Below are 21,447 nucleotides of genomic sequence, written 5' to 3' on the forward strand. Positions count from 1 at the left end.
GCAGGTGTAATGTATATTTAGACAGACCTTAAAATGGCATTTACCAAATATATAATGTATCTATATACAATAATATAGGCCTAATCTAAAACCAATTTTAATGCTTCAAAGAAAACATTAAGGACATTCTAGTGAATTTCAAATACAACCTTTTATTTAACAGAAATGAATTAAGAATCGGCATCACTTTCATCGGTTTCACTGTCTGACAGGTCATCTATGTCATCTGAGGTCTGCAGAGACACTTCATCAAGGGTAGCAATGAACAAGACACTTTTGCTTTTAGACAAGAGCATTTACCCTGAGAACATTTTCCAACTTTACAAGAACAACGAGACAAATGTAAAACCAAATCTGGAGCAGCAGCTAGAGTCATCCATTTCACAGACAATACTCCATCCAATAAGGTCCAGCCATGGCTCTCTGGTGAAGGAGCACAGATCTGTGGCTCAAGTGATCTCCGGTGAATAGCTGCTTGATAATTCGCTCGTAAGCTGTGCTGATACAGGGCATCTTTTGTAGGAGGCAAGAGCTTCTCTGATGGCGTTGATACACAAAATAAGTTGTATCGGGCTTCATTGACACTTGGTACTTCCTGACCGTACAAATGACAAACAAATCTTTCCAACTCAGAAAACTCTGTCAAATCAAAGCTCTGGCCTAGCTTAATGAAAGCATCACAGAAACAGTCTTTTTTGGTCAATAATTCAAATGCTTTCTTTTTACCCTTACCAAAGAAAGCGCTGACTGAGTCACAGCCTGTAAATACATGAAGCCCTATTAATGCTTCACTCATCTTCGCACCAAGAAAAGCAGTAACTCTTCCAATATCAATCATGCGAGTGCGTTGTTGGGTACCAGCAAGAAAGAACAGCTTCAAGTCTTCTGGCAAGCAAGATTTTAGTGAGATGGCGAGTACTGCTACGTCTGTATCAGGACTGCTGATAATGATGGAGCTAAACGTCTCAGCAGCATCCTTCGCATGAAGTAACAGTTGGGTGTCTGCTTCTTCGTGGTCACATGAAGTCAACTCTGGTACAACAGACAAACAGACTTTACCACCCATAATTGTCAAGAGATGGCATTCCTTTCCATGAGTCACAAATATGGCAATGTCCTGTTTTAGTGAACTGAAATCAGCATCCTTCCATGCAGAGAAGAGGAATTCTACAAGGGCCTCTTTATTGTCACCATCTGAGAGGAATTTATTCCACTGTTGGGAATCTTCTGATCTTTACTGTAGATGCTTATCTTTTGGGTCCCCAAAGAACTACGACGTGATCGCTCAATGTTTTTTGTTTTTGTTGTGGATCTCAACCTTTTGGGAGATGATGGCACAGTAGACGATGTACACTCGTGGTCAGATGCTCCACTGTCATCATCACAGGCAGTACATTTTGAAGCATTTTTCTCAGCACTTGTAATTCGTTTCGAGTCAATAAAACGTCTATAGCAAGAAAGATGGAAGCCAAGTTTGTTACTCTCCAGAAACAGTGACAGATCTGCAGGATTTGAAGTGGAATTATATTCTTGGATGAAACTTTCATTGTGTTTACAAATGAACTCCGCTAGTACGCGTTCATTTCCGCCGATTTCTATCCATTTACTGGCGCAAACAACCAACTTACTCTAACGAACAGCTGTCAAAGGCTTTGTTGATTCATTTTCAATAGCTGACACGTGTATGGCACACTTGTAATCATCGTTGCTGGCGTGTTTTCTGTCAGGTTCTGAGGTACAGGGTAGCTCATCGGGCGCAGCCATTACTGTTTTGGTGAGGACTGGGCAAGAGCTCAAGGTAATCATGTGACCCAAACGACGCGGTCTTATTGGCCAGCTCAGGTGCGGCTTGATATGCGAGCAGGGTTACGTTGTTGTCCGGTTACGGATATACTTCTGATTTTAAAGTACTCGTTACACTAATTGTGGAATAGTTCAAGTGGACAACTTTTTGGTTATGAACTCAAACGGCATTAATGGGTTTTTTGCGACCATTATTGTGTAGTGCCTGAATTAGTGGAACGAAATTGCACGATACAGCTTTCACACCACGGCCTATATGGATCACTCAGTGATTGTATCCCTACGCAAGGACAATGAAACAGATCCCGACCTGGTGGTGGATGATTTATAACCTCTGGTGTGAACGCTCTTTCCCGGATATAAATGTCTCCAAAACAAAGGAAATGATCATGGACTTCAGGGAGAGGCCTCCACAGATTCCTTCTGTTTTAATTCATTGTCAGGCTGTAAATGTTGTCCAAAAGAAACCAGCTTTCTAACTTCAGCCTCCACATGATAAAAAAAGTCTTGCAATTTGACTTTGACACCACTGACAAATATTTCAAAGTATATTTCTATAGTCACATCAAACCAAATTCTATAGTTTATATAAACTTGTGTCTTGAATTTAGGTAGGACTAGACTAGAGAATAAGAAAAAAATTACTTTAAACCCCTTGGGGCTTACAGTAAATATTCTTGACCCTTACTACATATTGAGTTTACTACATGAGTTCCACCGGTGGTGTAAATTGACAGCATGTGTCATTAGTTAATCTAAGAAATTAAAAACTCCACTTCATAAGTAAAATGGACACCTGACAAGCAATTCTTTAGAACCATACCACATCAACAGGATTATCATGAAATGTGTGCATGAAAGAACCATTTGGTATGTAGCCATTTACGCCTGTATATTAGTATACTACACAATTGATTGTTGTGCCACACACTTAATCACAATCTATAATTACAATCTTAATTTTTTTTGGATATCAGTATTTGCAAGTGTTGAATAGAGATGTGAGTTATTGAGCTGATGGCATGAAGCTTTTCATGTGTAGTTTCAAGACCTATACTTGTCATTTAAGACTTTGACCAAAGCAACTGTAAACGTGGTTTGAGAGCACTTGAGTGAGTGTACTTGGACAGTCTTGCCATGCCTAACCTGGGTGTTGAGAGACTGGACTTGGGACTTTAGAACGATGACCTTGTGTGAGGTGACGTCTGAGTGAGAGAAGGGACTTGTACGAACAGCACTTGAAGGCACCACAGGTAAATCTTTTCATGCTTACATTCCTGGTGGAATTTAGTGTAAGCTGAGCAGGAGTTGACGAGCCAAAACAAAGAAAGCTTGTATTTATCACAGCTGCTAAAGAATACTGGGTTGAGAGTTCCGGTTGGTGTCCGTGTGTAATGATTAACTCAGCCTGTATTTTTGCTCCACCAATCACAGCAGAGGTGGAAAGTTGAACTCGGTGGTGTCCTTGCGCTTTCTGTCTGTGCGTTGCTTTATAAAGTCTCAATCTTAAAAAAGGAGGGGGGAGGTGCATTATGGCATCTTAATCTTAAACGGAGGACAAAGTGAAAGCAACACTGCACACTCTGATCTCACCTGCTCAGGTAAGACGACGCGTTAAGTGTCTATTTTCACGATAAATGAAGAAAGAAGTCACTAAAACTGTAAGGGAAATGTGTATACTTTATTCACAAAGGTTAAAAATAATAGCAGTTAGGCATACGGAGACAACAAGTAACACACGAAGGTGATTGTTGGGTCGCTCTGGGACGTAATAGGCTGGTCTTGTGTCTTGTGTTTATATGACAGGTAAACATTGCTATCGGCTGCTTTGTGATTATGCGCTGATAGTGTCACTAAGTACTTAATTATTAAGGTAAAGATTGGAAAAAATGCAATTTTTAACAATATTTCCTTTCACACATCTTTGTGGTTTCACTTTTGAGTTTCAGTGACGTTATCCTATAATTTGTCGTGTAGGAGGGACAGCAAGAACATACGGACATACATTCCACGAGTTGTGCTGATGTGGTGTAGATGTAGGTTCTGCACGGAAGCCAGTCATCATACATTTATGTTAATAGAGGCAGTGTTAAGTTATCCTGTATGTTACCATCTGTATTCACTTTATTGAAGTGGAGCGGTGACATCCTGTGTTAATGAAAATGGCTACACATTATAATTCACGGCCACGCATTGTCATCCACTCTCGTATTGTCTTAGCAAATCTGTTAGTGGTGCTTTCATACCAATGAAGACAGATGCAGTTTTAGTAACAGCTGGTTATTTGCTGAGAAGTATAAACGGTGGCAAACAAGTTCAAGACAAATTGTCAATAATAGTAACATGGGTGAAGCAGCCCTGGTTTGTCTTGCGATGGTGAAAAGCACATCAATGGTCAATCTGCTTACCTCTTTATGGCCATTTCTGTATGGGGAGAGGCACCTGAGATCCCGGTACAGCTGGTTCAGTAGGTCCCTCTTGTCAATCCTGTTCGTGACGCCGTCATACAGTATAGTTCAATCATCCATTTCCAGAGACAGTTGAGAGGCCGCTGCTTTATTCAGTCACTGATGAGAGATGCATCTCAGTGAATACATGCACTGAAATATTCCTCTTGCAAATACATTTTCCCCGACAAAGAGTCGGAGCATTTTAACTGTTACATTACATTACGAGCATTTGGCATTACCACAATTCGCAGAGGGGGGAGCAATTGAGGGTTCGGTGCCTTGCTCAGGGGCACCTCTACAGGGACTCGAACCGGCGACCCTCCGGTTCCCAAGCGGAGTTCTACCCACTGAGCTACTGCCACCATGTTAAGGCCTGACAGACTAGTGTGTTTACTTAATCTCTGAAACAGATTCTGGGATGACCAGACATTTAGACCAAGGACATTATGTTTACTTTCTCTCACACACAGTAAGTGAAGGCCCTATAACATAATGTTCACTTACATACTACTAACCCTAATAATGCTATGAATATGGTGTATTTTCTACCACAATGGCAACGATCAGAATTGTTTTTTCACCTCACCTGCAGCTGGCATGAATGTTCAACAAGAAATTACTACACAGTGGTTAAGTTCTTATTCATATTAGGACACATACTTAACATTTAGTATAGTGAACACTTTCATAGCAGTTGTAGAGGTTGCCTTACACATGGGAAAACTGTGTTAAGTGTAGACTGGAATCTGTATGCTAGGGAGTTGCTGTCACAACTGCAGATGAGTTTCACTTTCGGCTCCTTTGGTGTTATGATAAATAGCTGTGTTTCCAGTAAACAGAGGTGCCCAGCCTGTTCCTGCTGGCTTGAAAAGCTCACCTTGGAAACAAGCTCTCTCTCTCTCTCTCTCTCTCTCTCTCTCTCTCTCTCTCTCTCTCTCTCTCTCTCTCTCTCTCTTTCTCTCTCTCTATGCCTCTCCCTCTCTCTTTTTGTCTCACTCCTGGGCAGAGCACAGTACAGGAAGGCCTCTCCAGATCCCAGGCCCTTCATCTGCTGAAATGGCACAAATGACATCTGGTGACCACCCTGATACGGACAGAGTCTCCATCCAGAGCAATGAGACGAAGCCGAATGGTACCACAAAGAACACGCAGGGTGTGAAGGAGTTCTTGCGGCAGAGCTTCAGGCGGGTGGGAGAAAAGAGCCCCTTCTCTCCCAACAATAAGGGATCAAAGGCCACACGCAAAGTGGACTCTGCCAGAAATGATTTGGGGTCTGTGCATCAACAAGAACCTCCATCGCCCAGTGAGTACCATGTTTACATTTCATGAAATCCTCTGTAAAGCTGGACCTCCAGACAGCTAATATGTCCGCCCAAGGTCACAAGAATCGTAAACACACAGTGAGAGTCTAGCGTTGGTGTTTCTACCTAACAGCAACCAAATTATCTGGCTGACTCACCTGCGTTTCACAATGTATTGTCTTGTGGTGAATCCTTTAGACAGAGGCCATCAGAAAGCCATTGTATGCAGTTAAAGGAATACATCATGCACATACAAGTTTTTCTTGTTGTGATGTAGTGTTCTATTTGAAGTAGCCTGTCCTGTTGTCGTGGATGTAGAAACTTGTCTTTTGGCTTCTTTACTTTATAATTGTACAATTCAGTAATATCACACACAAGTGATAATCATAACGACGAGAAATGAAATATACTGTATGTGATCAATGTAATAACACCGGTGTTTGCTGAAAAATATCCATTGTGATTCTTTAAGTCAACGCCGAAAGTTTAGTAATTAATGACAGAGCAAACTTACAAGTTGCTTTATTTATCAGGCCGTGGAAAAACTATTGCAGAGTCATGGAAAGGTTTCGGAAATTTAATTAACTAATAAGTGTTGAAACACTGGCTACAGATGGAATGAGTTCATGTAATTAAGTCCTGTTGTTGGAGTCTTATTCATTAAACTCATTCATTGACAGTTACAAATAAAAAATGTCCTTAAACAGCTTTCTTTTTTTCTTTTTTTTTGACCCAGAGCTAAGCCAGAGTTACCTTTATCACAATTCATTATTCTCCTACATTCCTAACTTGATTTAGTTTTAGGTCACTGTGGAGGACAAACACACAACGGGGCCATACATACAGAGAAATACAAACTCACACACACTATTTTTTTAAATGTGACTATGCACAGTTCCAAGAATCTGAAAACCATATCAATGTTAAGAATCAATCTTGAATTTCTTTATATACTCACGTAAAATCAAGAGATATGGTTGTGAAATAGATATGGAAGCCAGTTCCCAATGCTTTGTGGGAAACTTTCTGGTTATCAGCCTCATTGTTTCCCTCTCTCTGCCTCTCAGCTCTAACTCCCAGCTCTCCTGTCGCCAATGGGAACCCCAGCTCTCCAGCAGCCAGGAAGAAGTCTCTTTCAAGCTCACTATCAGGTAATAGATACAATCAGTAACAGATCCATATTTGCTCTGCAACACACTAAAAATGCACAACAGGCTGCTGATTTGAACAGAATGAAAGAATTAATTTTGTTTCTGGAAGTTTCTTTAGCGTCCATAACATTTGAGAGATTACTACCTGAACTATATGGTTTAGGCTCACCACTCACACTCAACCTATGACCTGCATGTTATCTGAATTTATCAGAAAACCTAAAAACAAATCACCTAATAAGGGGTTTTCACTGGACCGTGACACAGCTTATGTCATTGGAATGGGATGTGCTGTGAATTGTGAATGATTACACAGTTGCTAATGACATGACGTCCCAGTTGACACACACGCACTTCCCAGTTGACACACACACACACACACACACACACACACACACACACACACACACACACACACACACACACACACACACACACACACACACACACACACTACTTGAAGAGCCAATCAAAAAGATGGCACGAGCCCAGTGTTAGCTAGTGATGCATTATTGGCTAAATACAATTTTTTCCATCCTTAGATCCCACAATGATGATTAGTGATTCTTTGGTCAAGCGGGGAGCGTCCATTCGCCGCAGCCTGGAGTCTGGCAGTAAGAGAATCAAAGCAAAGATTTGCAGACAGGGGGCGCTCACCCCTTTCAAAGACGACTTAATGGTGGAAAAGAAAGAAGAGGGGGAGGAGGTGTGTGAGGAGATAGAGGAGTCTTACACACTTCCAGAAATACCAAACACTCCACTCTCAGGTAGTGTCTGAAGTAGTTTTAGTTGTTGATTTGCCTGTTGAATATTGAGCACTCATCAGTTGCTCTAAAATGCTGACTGTGTTTTTCAATGAACGATGTGCTCTTTTTGATGGGGAACATTTCGGGCAAGATTTACTGAGCATGCATCTAGAGCTGAATATGCTGCATTGTTACGTGTTTTCAATTTAGCACCGTATTTTCATAAGAATGATTATGTAAATGAGCCGAGTCACAAAACGTTCATTGAATGCACTGTAACTAAGATGCTTATTGCGTCCATTAATCTGGTGTCCTGTGAAGGAACCAGGGTAAGCACATATAGAAAAACTGGGAGAGCAAGTAAAGGTGTAAAAATTGTGGTTATATCATTAAGATTTTTGGGTTACAAAAACCAACCAAAATTGAGAGAGAAAGTGAACACTGCCTTCATCTCCTGACTGCAGGATTATATATTGCAGTGGTTCCCAAATTTTTGCTGCCCCGCCCCCCTTTTATAGATCAGAATTGTTTTCGCGCATGTTTCTCGACATGCTATATAGTGCTTCCCATGATCAATAAACTGATTCTTAACTGTTAGTAAGTAATTCTAGGTATTTTATAACCTTATTTCTATGTTCAATCGAATATTTGCTCCTGCAATTTTTATCAAACCCTTTGGAGAGATTGACCGGGCTCTTTGTTGTTTTTTAGTGATACAGATCAGTACGCTGATTGACAAGGAGGAGCTGGAGGAGGCCCACTTGAATCTGCTCTCACTACGGCAGGAGGTCCAGCAGGAGATTGAGCAGTGTGGGAAGGACTCCCCCATGAATCTGGCCAAGAAGGAGAAGGACCTCAGCCTCCTCTATAAAGATCTCAGACACAAGGTGATGGACATAGTACGTGACCCCAACTCCTCTCCCTCCAGAAACAAGGGTCTGCTGGTGCATGTGGCTCGCATCATCCAAGAGGAGGACAAGGATGCGGTTGGGCCCCATAAGAAGTACCACCCTGGTAATTGGATGGAGGCTTGGGTTGAGGCAGTGTCAGAGGGGGTGAAGGCCAAGCTGGAGAGCATTCCTTTAGAGAGCAGGGAGCAGAATGGCTCCTGGTTGTCGTTCCACCTGGGCCTCCTAGGAAAAGCCATTGTGGAGGATTTGGAGACTGTGAAGAAGGAGCTGCGGTGCTCCTACCCACCCAGCTTCAAGGTCTTCAGCACCTATGTGAAGAGTTACCACGGCATTGTGGGACAGCACTTAAAGGAACTGCAGCAGCAGGTGACAGAGCTGAAGGAGTTCTACGCTCTGCTCAAATGGATCATCAAAGACTACCAGAGGTCAGAGCACCCTGGATTTGTTAGGAGTGGAAAGGTTCAACCTGAGCAATGTGTTCTAGGTTACATAGATCCCACTGTCATATTCATTTGAGAAAACACACTTTTAATTGAACAAAACTAAAGCTTACTTCTAAACTAAAATTAAACCGCATGGTAAAGGTCACATGCACATAATTTCAACAATGAATATTCCTGATGATCCCTATTTTTTTTTTCGTATTTTGGAGTTATGTGGACTCAAATTCCATGCCTTGACTCAATTTGGGATTGTGTCACAAATTGGCCAACTTGAGACTCAACTTGACGTAAACAGAAATCACATGCAACTCGGCTTGGACTTTGATACAAACCGGTACATTGACATGCGTCTGAAAACGTGTTGTTCAATAACTGTAATAATAACTCTGCACTCATATAGCAACTTTAGCCAAAACAATTGGCTTACAATTCATATAGTGATGGCCGGGGCAAACCATGAAAGGAGCCAACTTGCACATCAGGAGCAGTTAGGCGTTCAGTGTCTTGCTCAACAGCACTTTGGCTCTAGGAGTCGAACAAGGAACCTTCAGATTCCAAGAGAACCGTTTACTATCCTGAGCCACGCTCAGAGTGACTCATTACATTACATTACGATCATTTAGCAGACGCTTTTATCCAAAGCGACTTACTTACTTACTTGACTCCTGGTGGGCATTACCGATTTTGAGATTGGTGTTGAAATGCCTTGATAGGGATTTGTGGATGGTAGTCCCAAGGAACGGGAAGGAAGAGACTCTCTACAACTTGCCCATTGATGGAGAGAGGGAGACTGTGGCTAGTGTTCCTTCTGAAATAAGACACATTCCTATGGGGAGCCACACAGACATGCACAAACTGTCAAATCACTGACTTTATTGTGTACTTCTGTCCTGATTAAGTTCTGCATACTTTGGAACTAGTTTCTTCAGTTCCTTGGCATGAAGCAACATGTTTACAACAGTCTTTGGGTGCTGTGCTGTACAATGTTATTCGTATCTCTTCACAGTAACAGAATCATCGGAAGTCCATCCCAGGCCCTCATTGTCATGAGCAAAGCTATACATCTACTGACTCAGAATGTGATCTACAGTTGTTTGTGTATAGACAGTACAGTAAAGGAGCTTTCAAGCACACATTCCTAGGGGGAGCCAGTGTTCAGGAGCTTAGGCAGTGAAACATGTTTACCAACTTTGTCTTCTGTTACATTAACATTTTAAACCCACCGACACAAATTGCATTTAAACCCACTTCCTGTGAGTACTGAACCAACTTCACAGGAGCAATGGTGTTAAATGTGGAACTGAAATCTCTTATGCTTTCACTTTCTTTCTCCAACTCCTTACTTATTGTCCCCCTCACTCACTATTACCCTCACTTAATCCCTCAATTCTTTCTCACACACACACCTGCACAAAACACTCAAATCACTGACTTTACCTCTTTCCTGATCGAGATCTGCATACTTTTGAACAAGTTTCTTCAGGTCCATGTCATTTGTATCGTTTGACAGTGATAGAATCATCGGAAGTCCATCCCTGCAGCCGGAGATTGGAGAGTGTGAAAGCACCGGGCTGCTGCTGGAGGACAACTTTTTGGATCAGCTCACAGAGAAGTACTGCTGTAGAATGAAGGTGATGAAGATGCTTGGCTAAAACTTTTTGTAGATTCCACCAAGACCTGAGATTCCTCCTTAGTATTCTTTATCCAGGTTAATGTATACAGTATGTCCATGGTCCTTATGCATGGTCATCTCCATCAGGGAGCTGAAGTGAGTCCGGCACAGCTGTCTAATACTCTATGAGCAGGAAAGCATTTCATACTGCCTGAAAATCACAATGATCCCAGCCTAATGCAAGGGTGCACCTAAACTGCATCAGGAGCAAATTATTGCAATTTTCATGCATAGGCTTTAAATGCTCAAAATTCAGCTGACAGTTGTTACCATTCACCATTTAATCAGTTGTTGGTACATGAATCTATTTTTTAACCATACCAACACACCAAAGTCAATGTTCATCAGCGCAACCTCAGAAGTCCAAACCATTGACCTTTCTGAGGCATGAAATTGAGTCCAGTTATGGTTCTGTTTTGTCAGGTCAGTGTTGGTTGAGTGTCAGTCACCGGGGTTCTGGTAGAAAACAATCACTCATCCATTCTTCTCGCTGTCTATCTTCCTGTAGGAGGATATAGGATCTTCACTGGACAAACTCATTGAAATGGAAATTGAGGACGTTTGGAGCGAAAGGAAGTTGCCAGAGAAGGGTGACGATGGGTTCCCAAGCTCCAAGTTTCCCATGGACATCCGGGAGGTAGGCCGCTCTTCTTTCTAATAAAAGATAATGTCATCAGTGTTGTTGTTGCCTAGTTTCTCCTCTTTCTGCGTCGGTATAGAGAGCAGGACTTCAGTTGAAGCAACAAGATTATCATTAATTAGACAGTAAATAAATCAACAATAAATATAACATGTTCTTAAATGAATGAGGAATCTTGGAATGACACCAGTGAGCTGGATGGTTTGTGAGTGAGAGTTTATTCCTTGAAAAAACAATGTAGGACAGTCGCACAGACAAAAGGGGGCTGCAGAGAGCTTCAGCTCTGTGTTGCTTCACATGTTGATTTCTGGTTGTTGCTCTTCTCCACAGAAATTTGACTCAAACGTAAAGCATTCCAAACAAATTGATGCTGAGCTGGAAGGGAAAGTCATCTCCTCCTGCCTTGAAGAGCTGAAACTGTTTCCAAAGAGGTCAGAGGTCACAGCAGACATCAGTTTATGTTATCTTAGCTTAAAAGTAGAGCACTCTTCCACAATTTATTTGAAAGGTCGAATGAACAAAGAATTGTTAAATATTCCCAAAAATATTCTTAAAATAGAAATAAACAAAGCACAAAAAGTAAGGATTGTTGTAACAATGCTTCTTGGCAATAAATCTTATACTGTTGGAAAGCCTACTTATTTCCCTTTGAAATGGTGCCACATTTGTGAGGAACATGCATTTGTTGGTTGCGCCCATGTAGAATTTGCCAAATCTTCTCTGCCAATGCCATACAGCTTTTTTTTTACTGTTGACTCTTCTTTAGTGTTGTTTGGTGGATTGGAGTCTGATGAAACAAGACTGTCCATACACAAAACATACACAGCCACAACATCCTGGCACCTCCTCCTCATGCTGGTCACCAGCCTGGTCACACACTCTGCTGTGGGATGGCATTCCATTCTTCAACCAGTAATTGTTGCAACTAAGCCAACGTGGTTGTGTTGGTCACTCTGGGACGAACAGCACGCCCAAGCTGATCCCACAAAGTGTTCAATGGGCGTTGAGGTCAGGACTGCTGGCAGTCCATTCCATCCTCTCCACTCCCAAATTCTGGAGGTAGTCTCTGATAAACCTCACTGTGTGGGGGAGGATAGAGTTTGGTCCCAGACTGTAGAGATATCATCTTGATATCTCTGCCTTGAGATTGCCTCCAATGATGACAAGCCTGTTTTTTCCGGTGAGCAAGATGCCGCCTCAAAAGATGTAACTCTATCGGTGCAGCAATCTTCTCCACATTTCAACCCTACGATCCACACCAGGGGGTAACAGAAGCTCAACACAAGAGTCAATAGCAACAGCAAAAAAAAAAGCTGTTTGGCATTGGCACAGATTTGGCAAATTTTTCATGGCCGCAACCCACATACTCAGCTCTGCTGCTCATTCCACAATTGCATGCTCCTCACAAATGTGGCATCATTTAAAAAAGGTAATAATCAGGCTTTCCAACGGTATAAGATTAATTGCCAAGAAGGATTGTTACAACAAAGAAGTAATCTACAAAAAACTAATTTCCTTACTTTTTGTGCTTTGTCTATATATATTGTGACATCATGCTGTTCCTCGGGATGTCAGGGTCAGGCAGTGCCACGGATGTCAAAAATGACACCAAACAAAAAGTCTTTTAATTTCCACACGGCCAAAAAGTTCAACAGAGAGTGTCCTTTTCTAAAAAGGCAAAACATAAGTCTCTTCAAATACCTTTCAAAACCACCAACCAAAAATAACAAGGTTTTACCAACCCATGACCAGTCTATCAACCTGTCCTGGCAGAGACTCATGTTGGGTGGTAATCACCCTGATGTCCCACAGGTGTGGCACCTTGTACACCATCTTTGTAGTCTTTTTATGGCCGCCATTCTAGAATTTGTAGTCCAGAGTGCAACCAGCAGAGGGGGACATATCTCCCATCCAGGACCCAGCCTCTGGTGTGTTCACAATTTATGTATTGTATATGTCTATTTTGCATTAACTCTCAATTGAGAAATATTCTTGATACATAAAGTCTCCATTAAGGTATTACAAAATGTCAATAGATAGAATATGTCTTATCTGATGTACTATACATTCAAAGGTCAAATACATTAGAAATTGAAACCTCCCTGCTGTCTGATAGGCGCTAATCAGCTTTGTCCGCCTTTAAACTACATTTAATCTCCTGCAGGTTTGATGAACAGTTCAGGCGTCACTGCAGCACTGCAGAGGAGCTTCGGGCAGAGTATCAGATTACGTACATCAACAGCTTCAGTGACTTACAGTAAGTCTCACTGTTTCCCGGAAACCCTTGAAACACTGTGAAACTTTCTCCTGTCAAAACCCGCCTCCTGCCTCCCAAGTCTGGCATCAGACAATATGTGTTGTTTAACTGTTTGTTTTCTGCTTTCAACCAATGTTGCCACAAAATAACTGGGATCTTTTTGTAAAAACAGCATGTAGCCTCTGAGAGGCTGATTTTCAGTTCTTTGAAAACTGCAGACAACACAGAAATATTAGAGAACCTTATAGATGTTTTATGCTGCTATTTTTGGATAGATCATTAACGCATGCACACAAGTGTAGTTTTCATCAGCTGGCAAATACAATGTCAATCCTAGATAAATTCTAGAATATTCTATGCAAATTCAACTCAAATCTTTATGTTAAAATAGCAATTGAGACTTTAAATGAAAAATCAGTTTAATCCTTTTCGTGCAAGAAGGTGATAAGCCGACACCAGAAAGGTTAGTCCACCTTTCCCTGTTTAAAAACAAAGGAGGTTATTGGCAGAGAAGATATTTGTTAGATTATGTGGCAGCTCAGGATGAGTATCCAGAAACAGGAATTTCTTTTTGACCTTTTTTTTATGCTCTTTCAATAATTTGGGCATGGGTTTCCTTTAATCAGGGATTATAACGTCTTAAAAACCCTGGAAAACTCTTTTACTTTACTTAACTTTTCAAGGCCTGGAAATGTTTGTGAAGATAATAAAATCATATTTTTAATAATGATCATAATCTTGTCACGCATCACATGTTGTTTTATGATCCCCTATTCTAACATTTGACTAAAGCTAGCTGTCTTTGTCTCAATGTAGGCAAATGTAGTGATGATGACACATGGTCATCAGCTGAAAATATAATGTTGCCTTTGAAAAGAGGAGAATTGGCAGATGTTTTGTTTTTTGTTTTGATGTTTAGTTTTGTTCCTGCTTGTTATATGGCTGCATTCAGACCTGATTGGGTATATGCAGAATAATGAACTGAACTCCTCCTGCAGGCAGCATATGGAAGGATACCGGGACTACTGCCCAGAAAAGGTGGAAGATTTCAGAAAAGAGGTGAAGTGGCTGATTGACAGACGGATCAAGGATCTGGAGGAAGAGTTCAAAGAGCATGTTAAGGTAAAACGAGTGTGAAGATAAAAAACTGACTTACTGCCTCAGATTGGATTATTTTAGGTCAAAGCCTGGTTTCAGTTCCACAACCACTTTGTTTTGTTGTGGTTTCTAAAAGAGGAAATGAAAAATGATGTTCTTTGCTTCTTGCTGAGAACTTTGCAATAGAGATTGATTCAAGAATGAAATGTTTGTCCAAACTCATCCAGCACCAGTATTTAATGAATCTGGCACAGCCCGATGCATACCATAACACAACACTGAAGCAAAACCAAAGAAAGTTGTGTTTGTGCTCAAACAGCCCAACCAAACAGTACCAGAGAAAACACAACATACTTACATCAGTGTCTGTCATAATCATTACAAAATTTATATTGGATTCTGATCCTCCATGCTTAAAATGAAATAAATTGACTTAACTCATCATTATCTACTGTCAGCATCAAATTGTATTCCTAATATGAACTAATTGCATCTCTGACTGTGACAGATCTGGCACAGCGAACATTCTTCATGTTTTTAATAGCACATGTTTGCTATTTAGCCAAATTATCTTAATGGTGTTTTGTAATGAAAAATGACAGAGGAGATACAAGATTCAACATGATTTTGTTCACTCCAAAAATTCACAAATGTGAGTATTTGACCATTGGAGAAGGTTGAGTGGTTTCACTGATGACTAAATGGGATTGAAACTGTGTCTGTGATGTTTTCCAGCCATATCTGAGGAGAATGTTGACCAAGAAGTGGCTCACCAATGACGATGACTTTGAAAAGCTTTGTAGTTGTATAGAGAAGCTTTCCCAGCACTGCGCTCTGATTCGGCCTCCACATGCCCAGGTGAGAAACCAGGCAGAAAGCAGAATAATTTATCAACTTCTTACCCGATCAAGCATTTCTAATCACAGAAAGGAGCACAGCCTCTTACTGATGATAGATCACCTGCCAAATGATCTGCAGTCAAGCATTTGCTGTCATTTGTCTTGCTCTCATAACAGAATTCCTGCTGCTGCTGATGGTTGTAAACTTTGCATCTTCAACTAGTGAAATTTTAAGGAAATTATGGAAAATCATTCAACAGTTTTCAAGAACCATTGAATTACACCAAAAATCTAATTAAGTATTAATTGAAATTAGCAGCATTTCCACCATTGTAGTGGTAATTGCACCAGACACTCCTTCACTGCACACTGCACTTCTATGCACACATTCATTTCCCAATTTTGTCCCTGTCGTGTTTTCATCACATCACAGCTCATGTTTATTCCTCAATAACAGGAGTTGGCAAGCAAGTTGCACTATCATGTGGTGAAAGAATACGTCAGCCAGCTGATGAGAAACGGCTACCCATGCAAGAACCAAAAACACCAGAAAGCAGCCAGCAAGATCCATGAGCAGTTGGGTCTCAGACTCCCGGAGCTGTTTGAGGAGATGGTAACTCTCTCACTCTAAAGTACCTTTACTCAGCAATAGTAGAGATACTGATACTTGAGTATTTTAATATTGTGCAGCTTCAAATTCTCTACACTTCAGTTGGAAACCTTGTGCTTCCTGCTGCACTCCATCTTTCTATGGTTTCTTTGCAGATTCAAACTTAAAATTGCACTTGCTGGGTGAAAATCTTGTACCTCAGTCTCTGTTTTAGAAAGAGAAAAGGGTTCAATACATCCCCTTTTTACACAGCAGCTAAAATCCTGAAATGACGGTGTGTGATTTTGTTTTGCCAAGGTTTCACCAAGGACAAACTTAGCAGTATTTAACACATAAACACATACACACACTTGTAATTACAGATTTTGAAATAAATAATGATGTCTTTAAGTTAAGAGTGATCCACAAACTAAACCATTTTTACTATTTTACTTGTTATTCTTTCATCTCTCATTCATTCTCTTATGTCCCATTTAAGAACTAGTGAGTCATTTTAGCATCCAGAATAAGCAGCTACTCTGATTGGCTGAAGTCAACTTTGCCTTGAAAAGAATGATGAATTAAAAAACAGTAAATCGTCCATTTCTGCACAAAATTAAACCCAGCAGCAGTTTAAGTCTGTTTCCTTTTTTTCCATCTCATAGAATTCAACTCATGAATGGCTACATCCTTTAGGAGTTGAGCTGAGCGGCATCATTGGACAGAAAAACACCATGGACATAAAGGACCGTGTATGGTCTCTGGTGTTGCATTACCCAGACATCAGGTAAACACCTTTCATTCAATCCAGGGTTTCTAATTTTTATTTTTTGGGAAATTTTGGAAAACATAACCAATGATTGTAATGACACAACTAAATAGAACTCGTGAAGTCAAAATAATGCTGACTTTTTTGTCCATATTTCTGCCCCAAAAATTCACTCTGCCAGGACTTCCCAGCATTCATAGTTTGTGAGGTCACATGTATGTCAAATGGCAGCAGTTTAGTTATCTGGATTTCCAGTCACTTCTCTATCCTACCGGCTGTTAAAACCTGCTGAAAATAACTGACCGCTGAATGTTGACTTACAATAGCACATCCCAGAGAGCTGTAATATAATAAGCAATGTTAATGTGTAATATTGTGGCCTTTAAAGTGGGCCAAAATTATGTAAAACTATTAAGTAAATTCAGCACAGTAAATGCAATGAAATACAGTCACTTCATTTGTTCCTAGTGTATTGCATCTGAAATGATGAAATAAAATGTAAAACTTAAAACTGGTAATATTAAGAACACGGAGCGTACAGTGCAGACTTTCAAACATTCAAAACTAAACTTAATTCAACAGTGAAAACTAAACTTTACCTTTATTTAGAGTGCTGTTATTCTGTAAACTCATTTAGAGTGCTGTTATTCTGTAAACTCATTTAGAGTGCTGTTATTCTGTAAACTCATTCAGAGTGCTGTTATTCTGTAAACTCATTCAGAGTGCTGTTATTCTGTAAACTCATTCAGAGTGCTGTTATTCTGTAAACTCATTCAGAGTGCTGTTATTCTGTAAACTTGGACACATTTTTCTTCTTACTCTTGTCACTCCTAGGACATCTTCAATTTGTATTGGTTTGTGTTTCAACTGTGGTATTAACATTGTACATACGCTACATAAGTAATGTGAGTACTTTCACCCCTGGCCTGAATAAATGAGATTAGACTATTTACTGGTGTGTTTTCTGTGTTCCTCCTGCAGCAGGAAGCACTTGGCTGCTGTTCTGTACTTCAGAGGTGTGAAACGGGGCCGAGAGCACCAACAGATCCTGGAGAAACTCACCGACCTGAAGACGAATATTGCTGGTGACAAAAGCCGGGTTTTATTCTGTGACATGGAGGTCATCAACCGCATAAACTGTTTGTCCAACCTGCCATTCTGCTGTCTCAGAGCCTCATCTACCCAAACATGATGGATGATCTGATGGGAGGGAGGAGAAAAGGTGCAGAAAGCTTGTGATGCTGGGACATATTTCTCCAAAGTAACATGCATGTCCACAGACATAGCCATCAAATTGCATTCACTGTCATTTTGATTAAATTTACATCGACAGACATGGTTGAATTGTAGGACACTGTGATGCCTTGTGACTGACCTTCACTGGTCATGAAGTCCTGACAACATGATCACAGTGCTGTCAGGGCTCTATGGGTTGCTGTTGGTTGATTGCCTTAATAGTCTCACTGCTGCCCAATGTAAAAAAAATGCTCTTCAAGGAGACTTAAGTGAAATTATGCAACATATTTAAATGATAGTTGTATAAATGATCATGTCAAGTTTAATTTGTCATTGAGTGGAGCTTCAGGTGCAAGTGTGGTGCAGAATGGCTGCTTTGATCCTTTGGAGCTAATTTCTTCACATCAGGAACCAGCAGCTCCTGTGTGCACTAAATGTCACTTATTAGCCAGGTTATCATTTTGGAACTATAGACAGTTTTTGTGTAACTAAAACTGTAAAATTAAATGTGACCAACCTGAGACCTCAATATCATTACATTACAGTCATGTCACAGAAATACACATTGACCGTGACACTGTTCTTAAAGTCTTCAGGGGAGTGAAAGAGAGCGAAAGTCCTGGTCAGCACCCTACTTAACTCAGCTGTCTTTAGTTATCAGGCTATTCTCTTGTGGAACCATCTCCCAGATTCGGCCCTTTCTTCTTCCCCAGAGTTTTCTGTGCTCTCTCGTCTCTCAGGTTGTTGTGGTAGCCTGTCCTATAGGGATGAAGGCCCTGTCCAATTCATTTGATTTAATTAATGGATTGCAGAGCATCCTTCCAGACAATCCTCTTCAACATTTACCTCACAGAAAGGATTCGAGTACCGTAATTTTCGGACTATAAGCCGCGGCTTTTTCCCCATTTTTCGACCCTGCGGCTTATATAAAGGTGCGGCTTATCTATGGATTTTTACAGCTAACGGCCACTAGGGGAATTCCTAAATCTATGGATTTTACAGGTTACAGTCCTCCGGAAGGCGGCCGTGTACTGCACCTTAGCCTAAAAGATGAAGACGAGGATTAATGACTTTTCTGGTAGGCTGATTACCGTATATTTTAAGCAGCCGTGTTACTGCAACTTTATGCTTACGCGCTTACTGTCGTGTTACAGGCACTTTATTTTGCACTTTTAAATAAACATTTAATTTAGCCATTGACGTTATGCAAATATGCAACTTGTTTGTTGAAATGTTAATAAATGGGAGCTTCCTCAAACAGCCGCCTCTTTCCCGACAATCCCCTCTGTGCACGAACCCTTACATATGGTAATTAAACATTAAAAAACCTGCGGCTTATAGTCCAGTGCGGCTTATAGTCCGAAAATTACGGTAAATGAAATCCTTCCAAATAGCTGACCATGTAACAGTCAGTGTATATATCTTTGAACAAATTATAGATAATTTTAATATATGACAATCAAACAAATGTTCTCTGCTTCTCAGCCTGTGAGATGAACCAACCAACCTTTAAACGATCCCCTCTATCCTCTTACTCTCAGAAATAACAAAAAATAAAACATAGCAATATAAACTGTATATATAATATGTAAAAATAATATCAAATAAACAATATTTCACTGCAGGTATGTAGATATCTCTTTATATCCATGTTTCAATTTCAATCTACTTCTACCTCATTTTGCCTACTTTACCTCAGGGTCTACATTTTTAACAACAAGTTTAACAACAATAGTAATAATAATACAACCTTCCTTCTTTCTCTCTATCTCTCTCCCTTTCCCCCTCTTTCTGTATAAAAATTATCTCATGTAAATGTTTGCTTCAATAAAAACAAATATTTTTCTTGTTTTTCTTATCCATATAGATAGATAGATAGATAGATAGATAGATTTCAGGCGTCTTCACTTCCTACCCTCCTGTGCTTCCCCGTCAGTGTGATTACCTGCCTCCCCTAATGTCGTTCACCTGTGTCTCGTTGTCTCCTCCCCTGTCTGATATATACACACCCTGTGTTCTGTGTGTTCTTCTTTGTCAGTTCGTGATCGTTCGTGGCTTCGTTGTGTTCGTATCCCTGTGACAGATATCTTATAGTATATATAGAATACATACATATATATAATTATGTATGTCAAGTGTATTTAAAACAACATGGCTTCCCACACTTGAAAAGGGAAGGACTTCACCAGACTCAGGATTTCACTCGTTCTTCAATTTATTTGACCAGTAGACAAGGAAGGTGAAAAACCTTTAAACATACAAAATAAAACAATGTCAATAAGACAATGTAAACAAAGTTCAGTATTTCCCATCAAATAACACAAAGTACAACCAAGTACATTTAATTGGGCAAAGGGTAAGTATATTTACATGAACCATTAATTTGTTATTTAACAACCCAGGTAAATATTGTGTAAATTAGGCATTGAATAAACAGAAAGCCAGTTTTACTTTTAGAACCATTCACCCCTTGCATTTCAATAAAGCGAAATTTGCTATACTCTAACTAATACTTATACACTCCATTAATGTATACATCTTCAACCAAGGTTTCTTAAATAGTTTCCACAGGTTAATAACTACACAAAGATTTTAGCCCATAGACACAGACTACTACGTAGCCAGTGATCATATTTAAAACAGTCTCCAGAGTCGTGAGCTTACCAGTAGCCCTTTTGATCTTTTCCTTTTCCCATGCGTTCTAATTCTGTGATTCTTTAGCGATTTCGGCTTTCTCCTGCTGTCCTTAGCTGCGTTGCAAACAACTGAATAAACTTCTGTCGCTTATTGTAATAAACTTATGTGTTTATTCTAAAATGATGAGATGAGATGAGATGAAATCGATGTACGACTCTAACTGTCGTAAAACATCTATTAACATATACATGTCGCAAAACACATTCTCTGATATCTCCCCCCTTTAATTACTTTTGAACCCCATCATTATTAATGCATGCAACATAAATTCTGCAATGCAGGTAACGGTAACTTCCCCTTATAGACTCAGAACAGGTTTAACAAATAACATTGTATTTATCAATACAATATAAGACTTCCTCATGAACAATGTAACCATAATGTCCTTTACAGATCCAGTCTCTGAACAGGTTTAACAACTCTACCAGACCTGGTTTGAGATAGTCCACTATGGGTCACCTTTGGACCAGGACAGCTAATCTAGAGCTCGCCTGAGTATCTGGTTCATTTGGTTTTGTAGAGTGTTCGACTGGGGACCTCATATCAGGCAGTGCTTGGAGATGGCGACGGTTTCGCCTGTACAGGGCTCCTTGCTCTGTAACGATGACATATGATCACTCAGTTGAACTCTCCCCAGCCACTTCCGCAGGTGTGGACCAAGTCTTCCGATTGTCTCTCCTAGTGAGAACAGGGCCTCCTGGCTGCAGTGGTGTGAGCGGATTCACACCATGTCGCTTGTTGTAGTGGAAAGCTTGCTTACTCTTCTCAACAGCATCCTTAGCTCTGACGTGCTGTCGGTTCGGACATTTTGGTTGCAGGACTTTAGTCAGAGTTGGTAAAGTTGT

At 40.4% G+C, this 21,447-nt stretch overlaps 1 protein-coding gene across 6 annotated transcripts; it reads left to right on the plus strand.

The window, feature by feature from the left end:
* The first annotated feature begins 2,963 nt into the window (after positions 1 to 2,963).
* Positions 2,964 to 19,529, plus strand: LOC143012717 (exocyst complex component 3-like). Of its 6 annotated transcripts, none has more exons than XM_076165991.1 (14): positions 2,964 to 3,056; positions 5,260 to 5,556; positions 6,622 to 6,705; positions 7,248 to 7,472; positions 8,163 to 8,787; positions 10,316 to 10,436; positions 10,986 to 11,114; positions 11,448 to 11,548; positions 13,282 to 13,374; positions 14,373 to 14,496; positions 15,208 to 15,330; positions 15,769 to 15,924; positions 16,566 to 16,687; positions 17,651 to 19,529. In XM_076165991.1, exons 2-14 carry the CDS (start codon positions 5,310 to 5,312, stop codon positions 17,859 to 17,861), a joined length of 2,361 nt encoding a protein of 786 aa, XP_076022106.1. In that variant the 5' UTR covers positions 2,964 to 3,056; positions 5,260 to 5,309; the 3' UTR covers positions 17,862 to 19,529. The 6 variants fall into 6 exon arrangements, with proteins under 6 accessions (XP_076022106.1, XP_076022105.1, XP_076022107.1 ...); XM_076165990.1 differs by lacking the exon at positions 2,964 to 3,056 and adding an exon at positions 3,082 to 3,404; XM_076165992.1 differs by lacking the exon at positions 2,964 to 3,056 and adding an exon at positions 3,377 to 3,464.
* The last annotated feature ends 1,918 nt before the right edge of the window (positions 19,530 to 21,447 follow it).

The sequence above is a fragment of the Genypterus blacodes genome, unplaced genomic scaffold, assembly GCF_046128005.1.
Source record: "Genypterus blacodes isolate CSIRO-AG114 ecotype Tasmania unplaced genomic scaffold, CSIRO-AGI_Gbla_v1 ptg000154l_1, whole genome shotgun sequence".
In the NCBI taxonomy this organism is placed as follows: domain Eukaryota; kingdom Metazoa; phylum Chordata; class Actinopteri; order Ophidiiformes; family Ophidiidae; genus Genypterus; species Genypterus blacodes.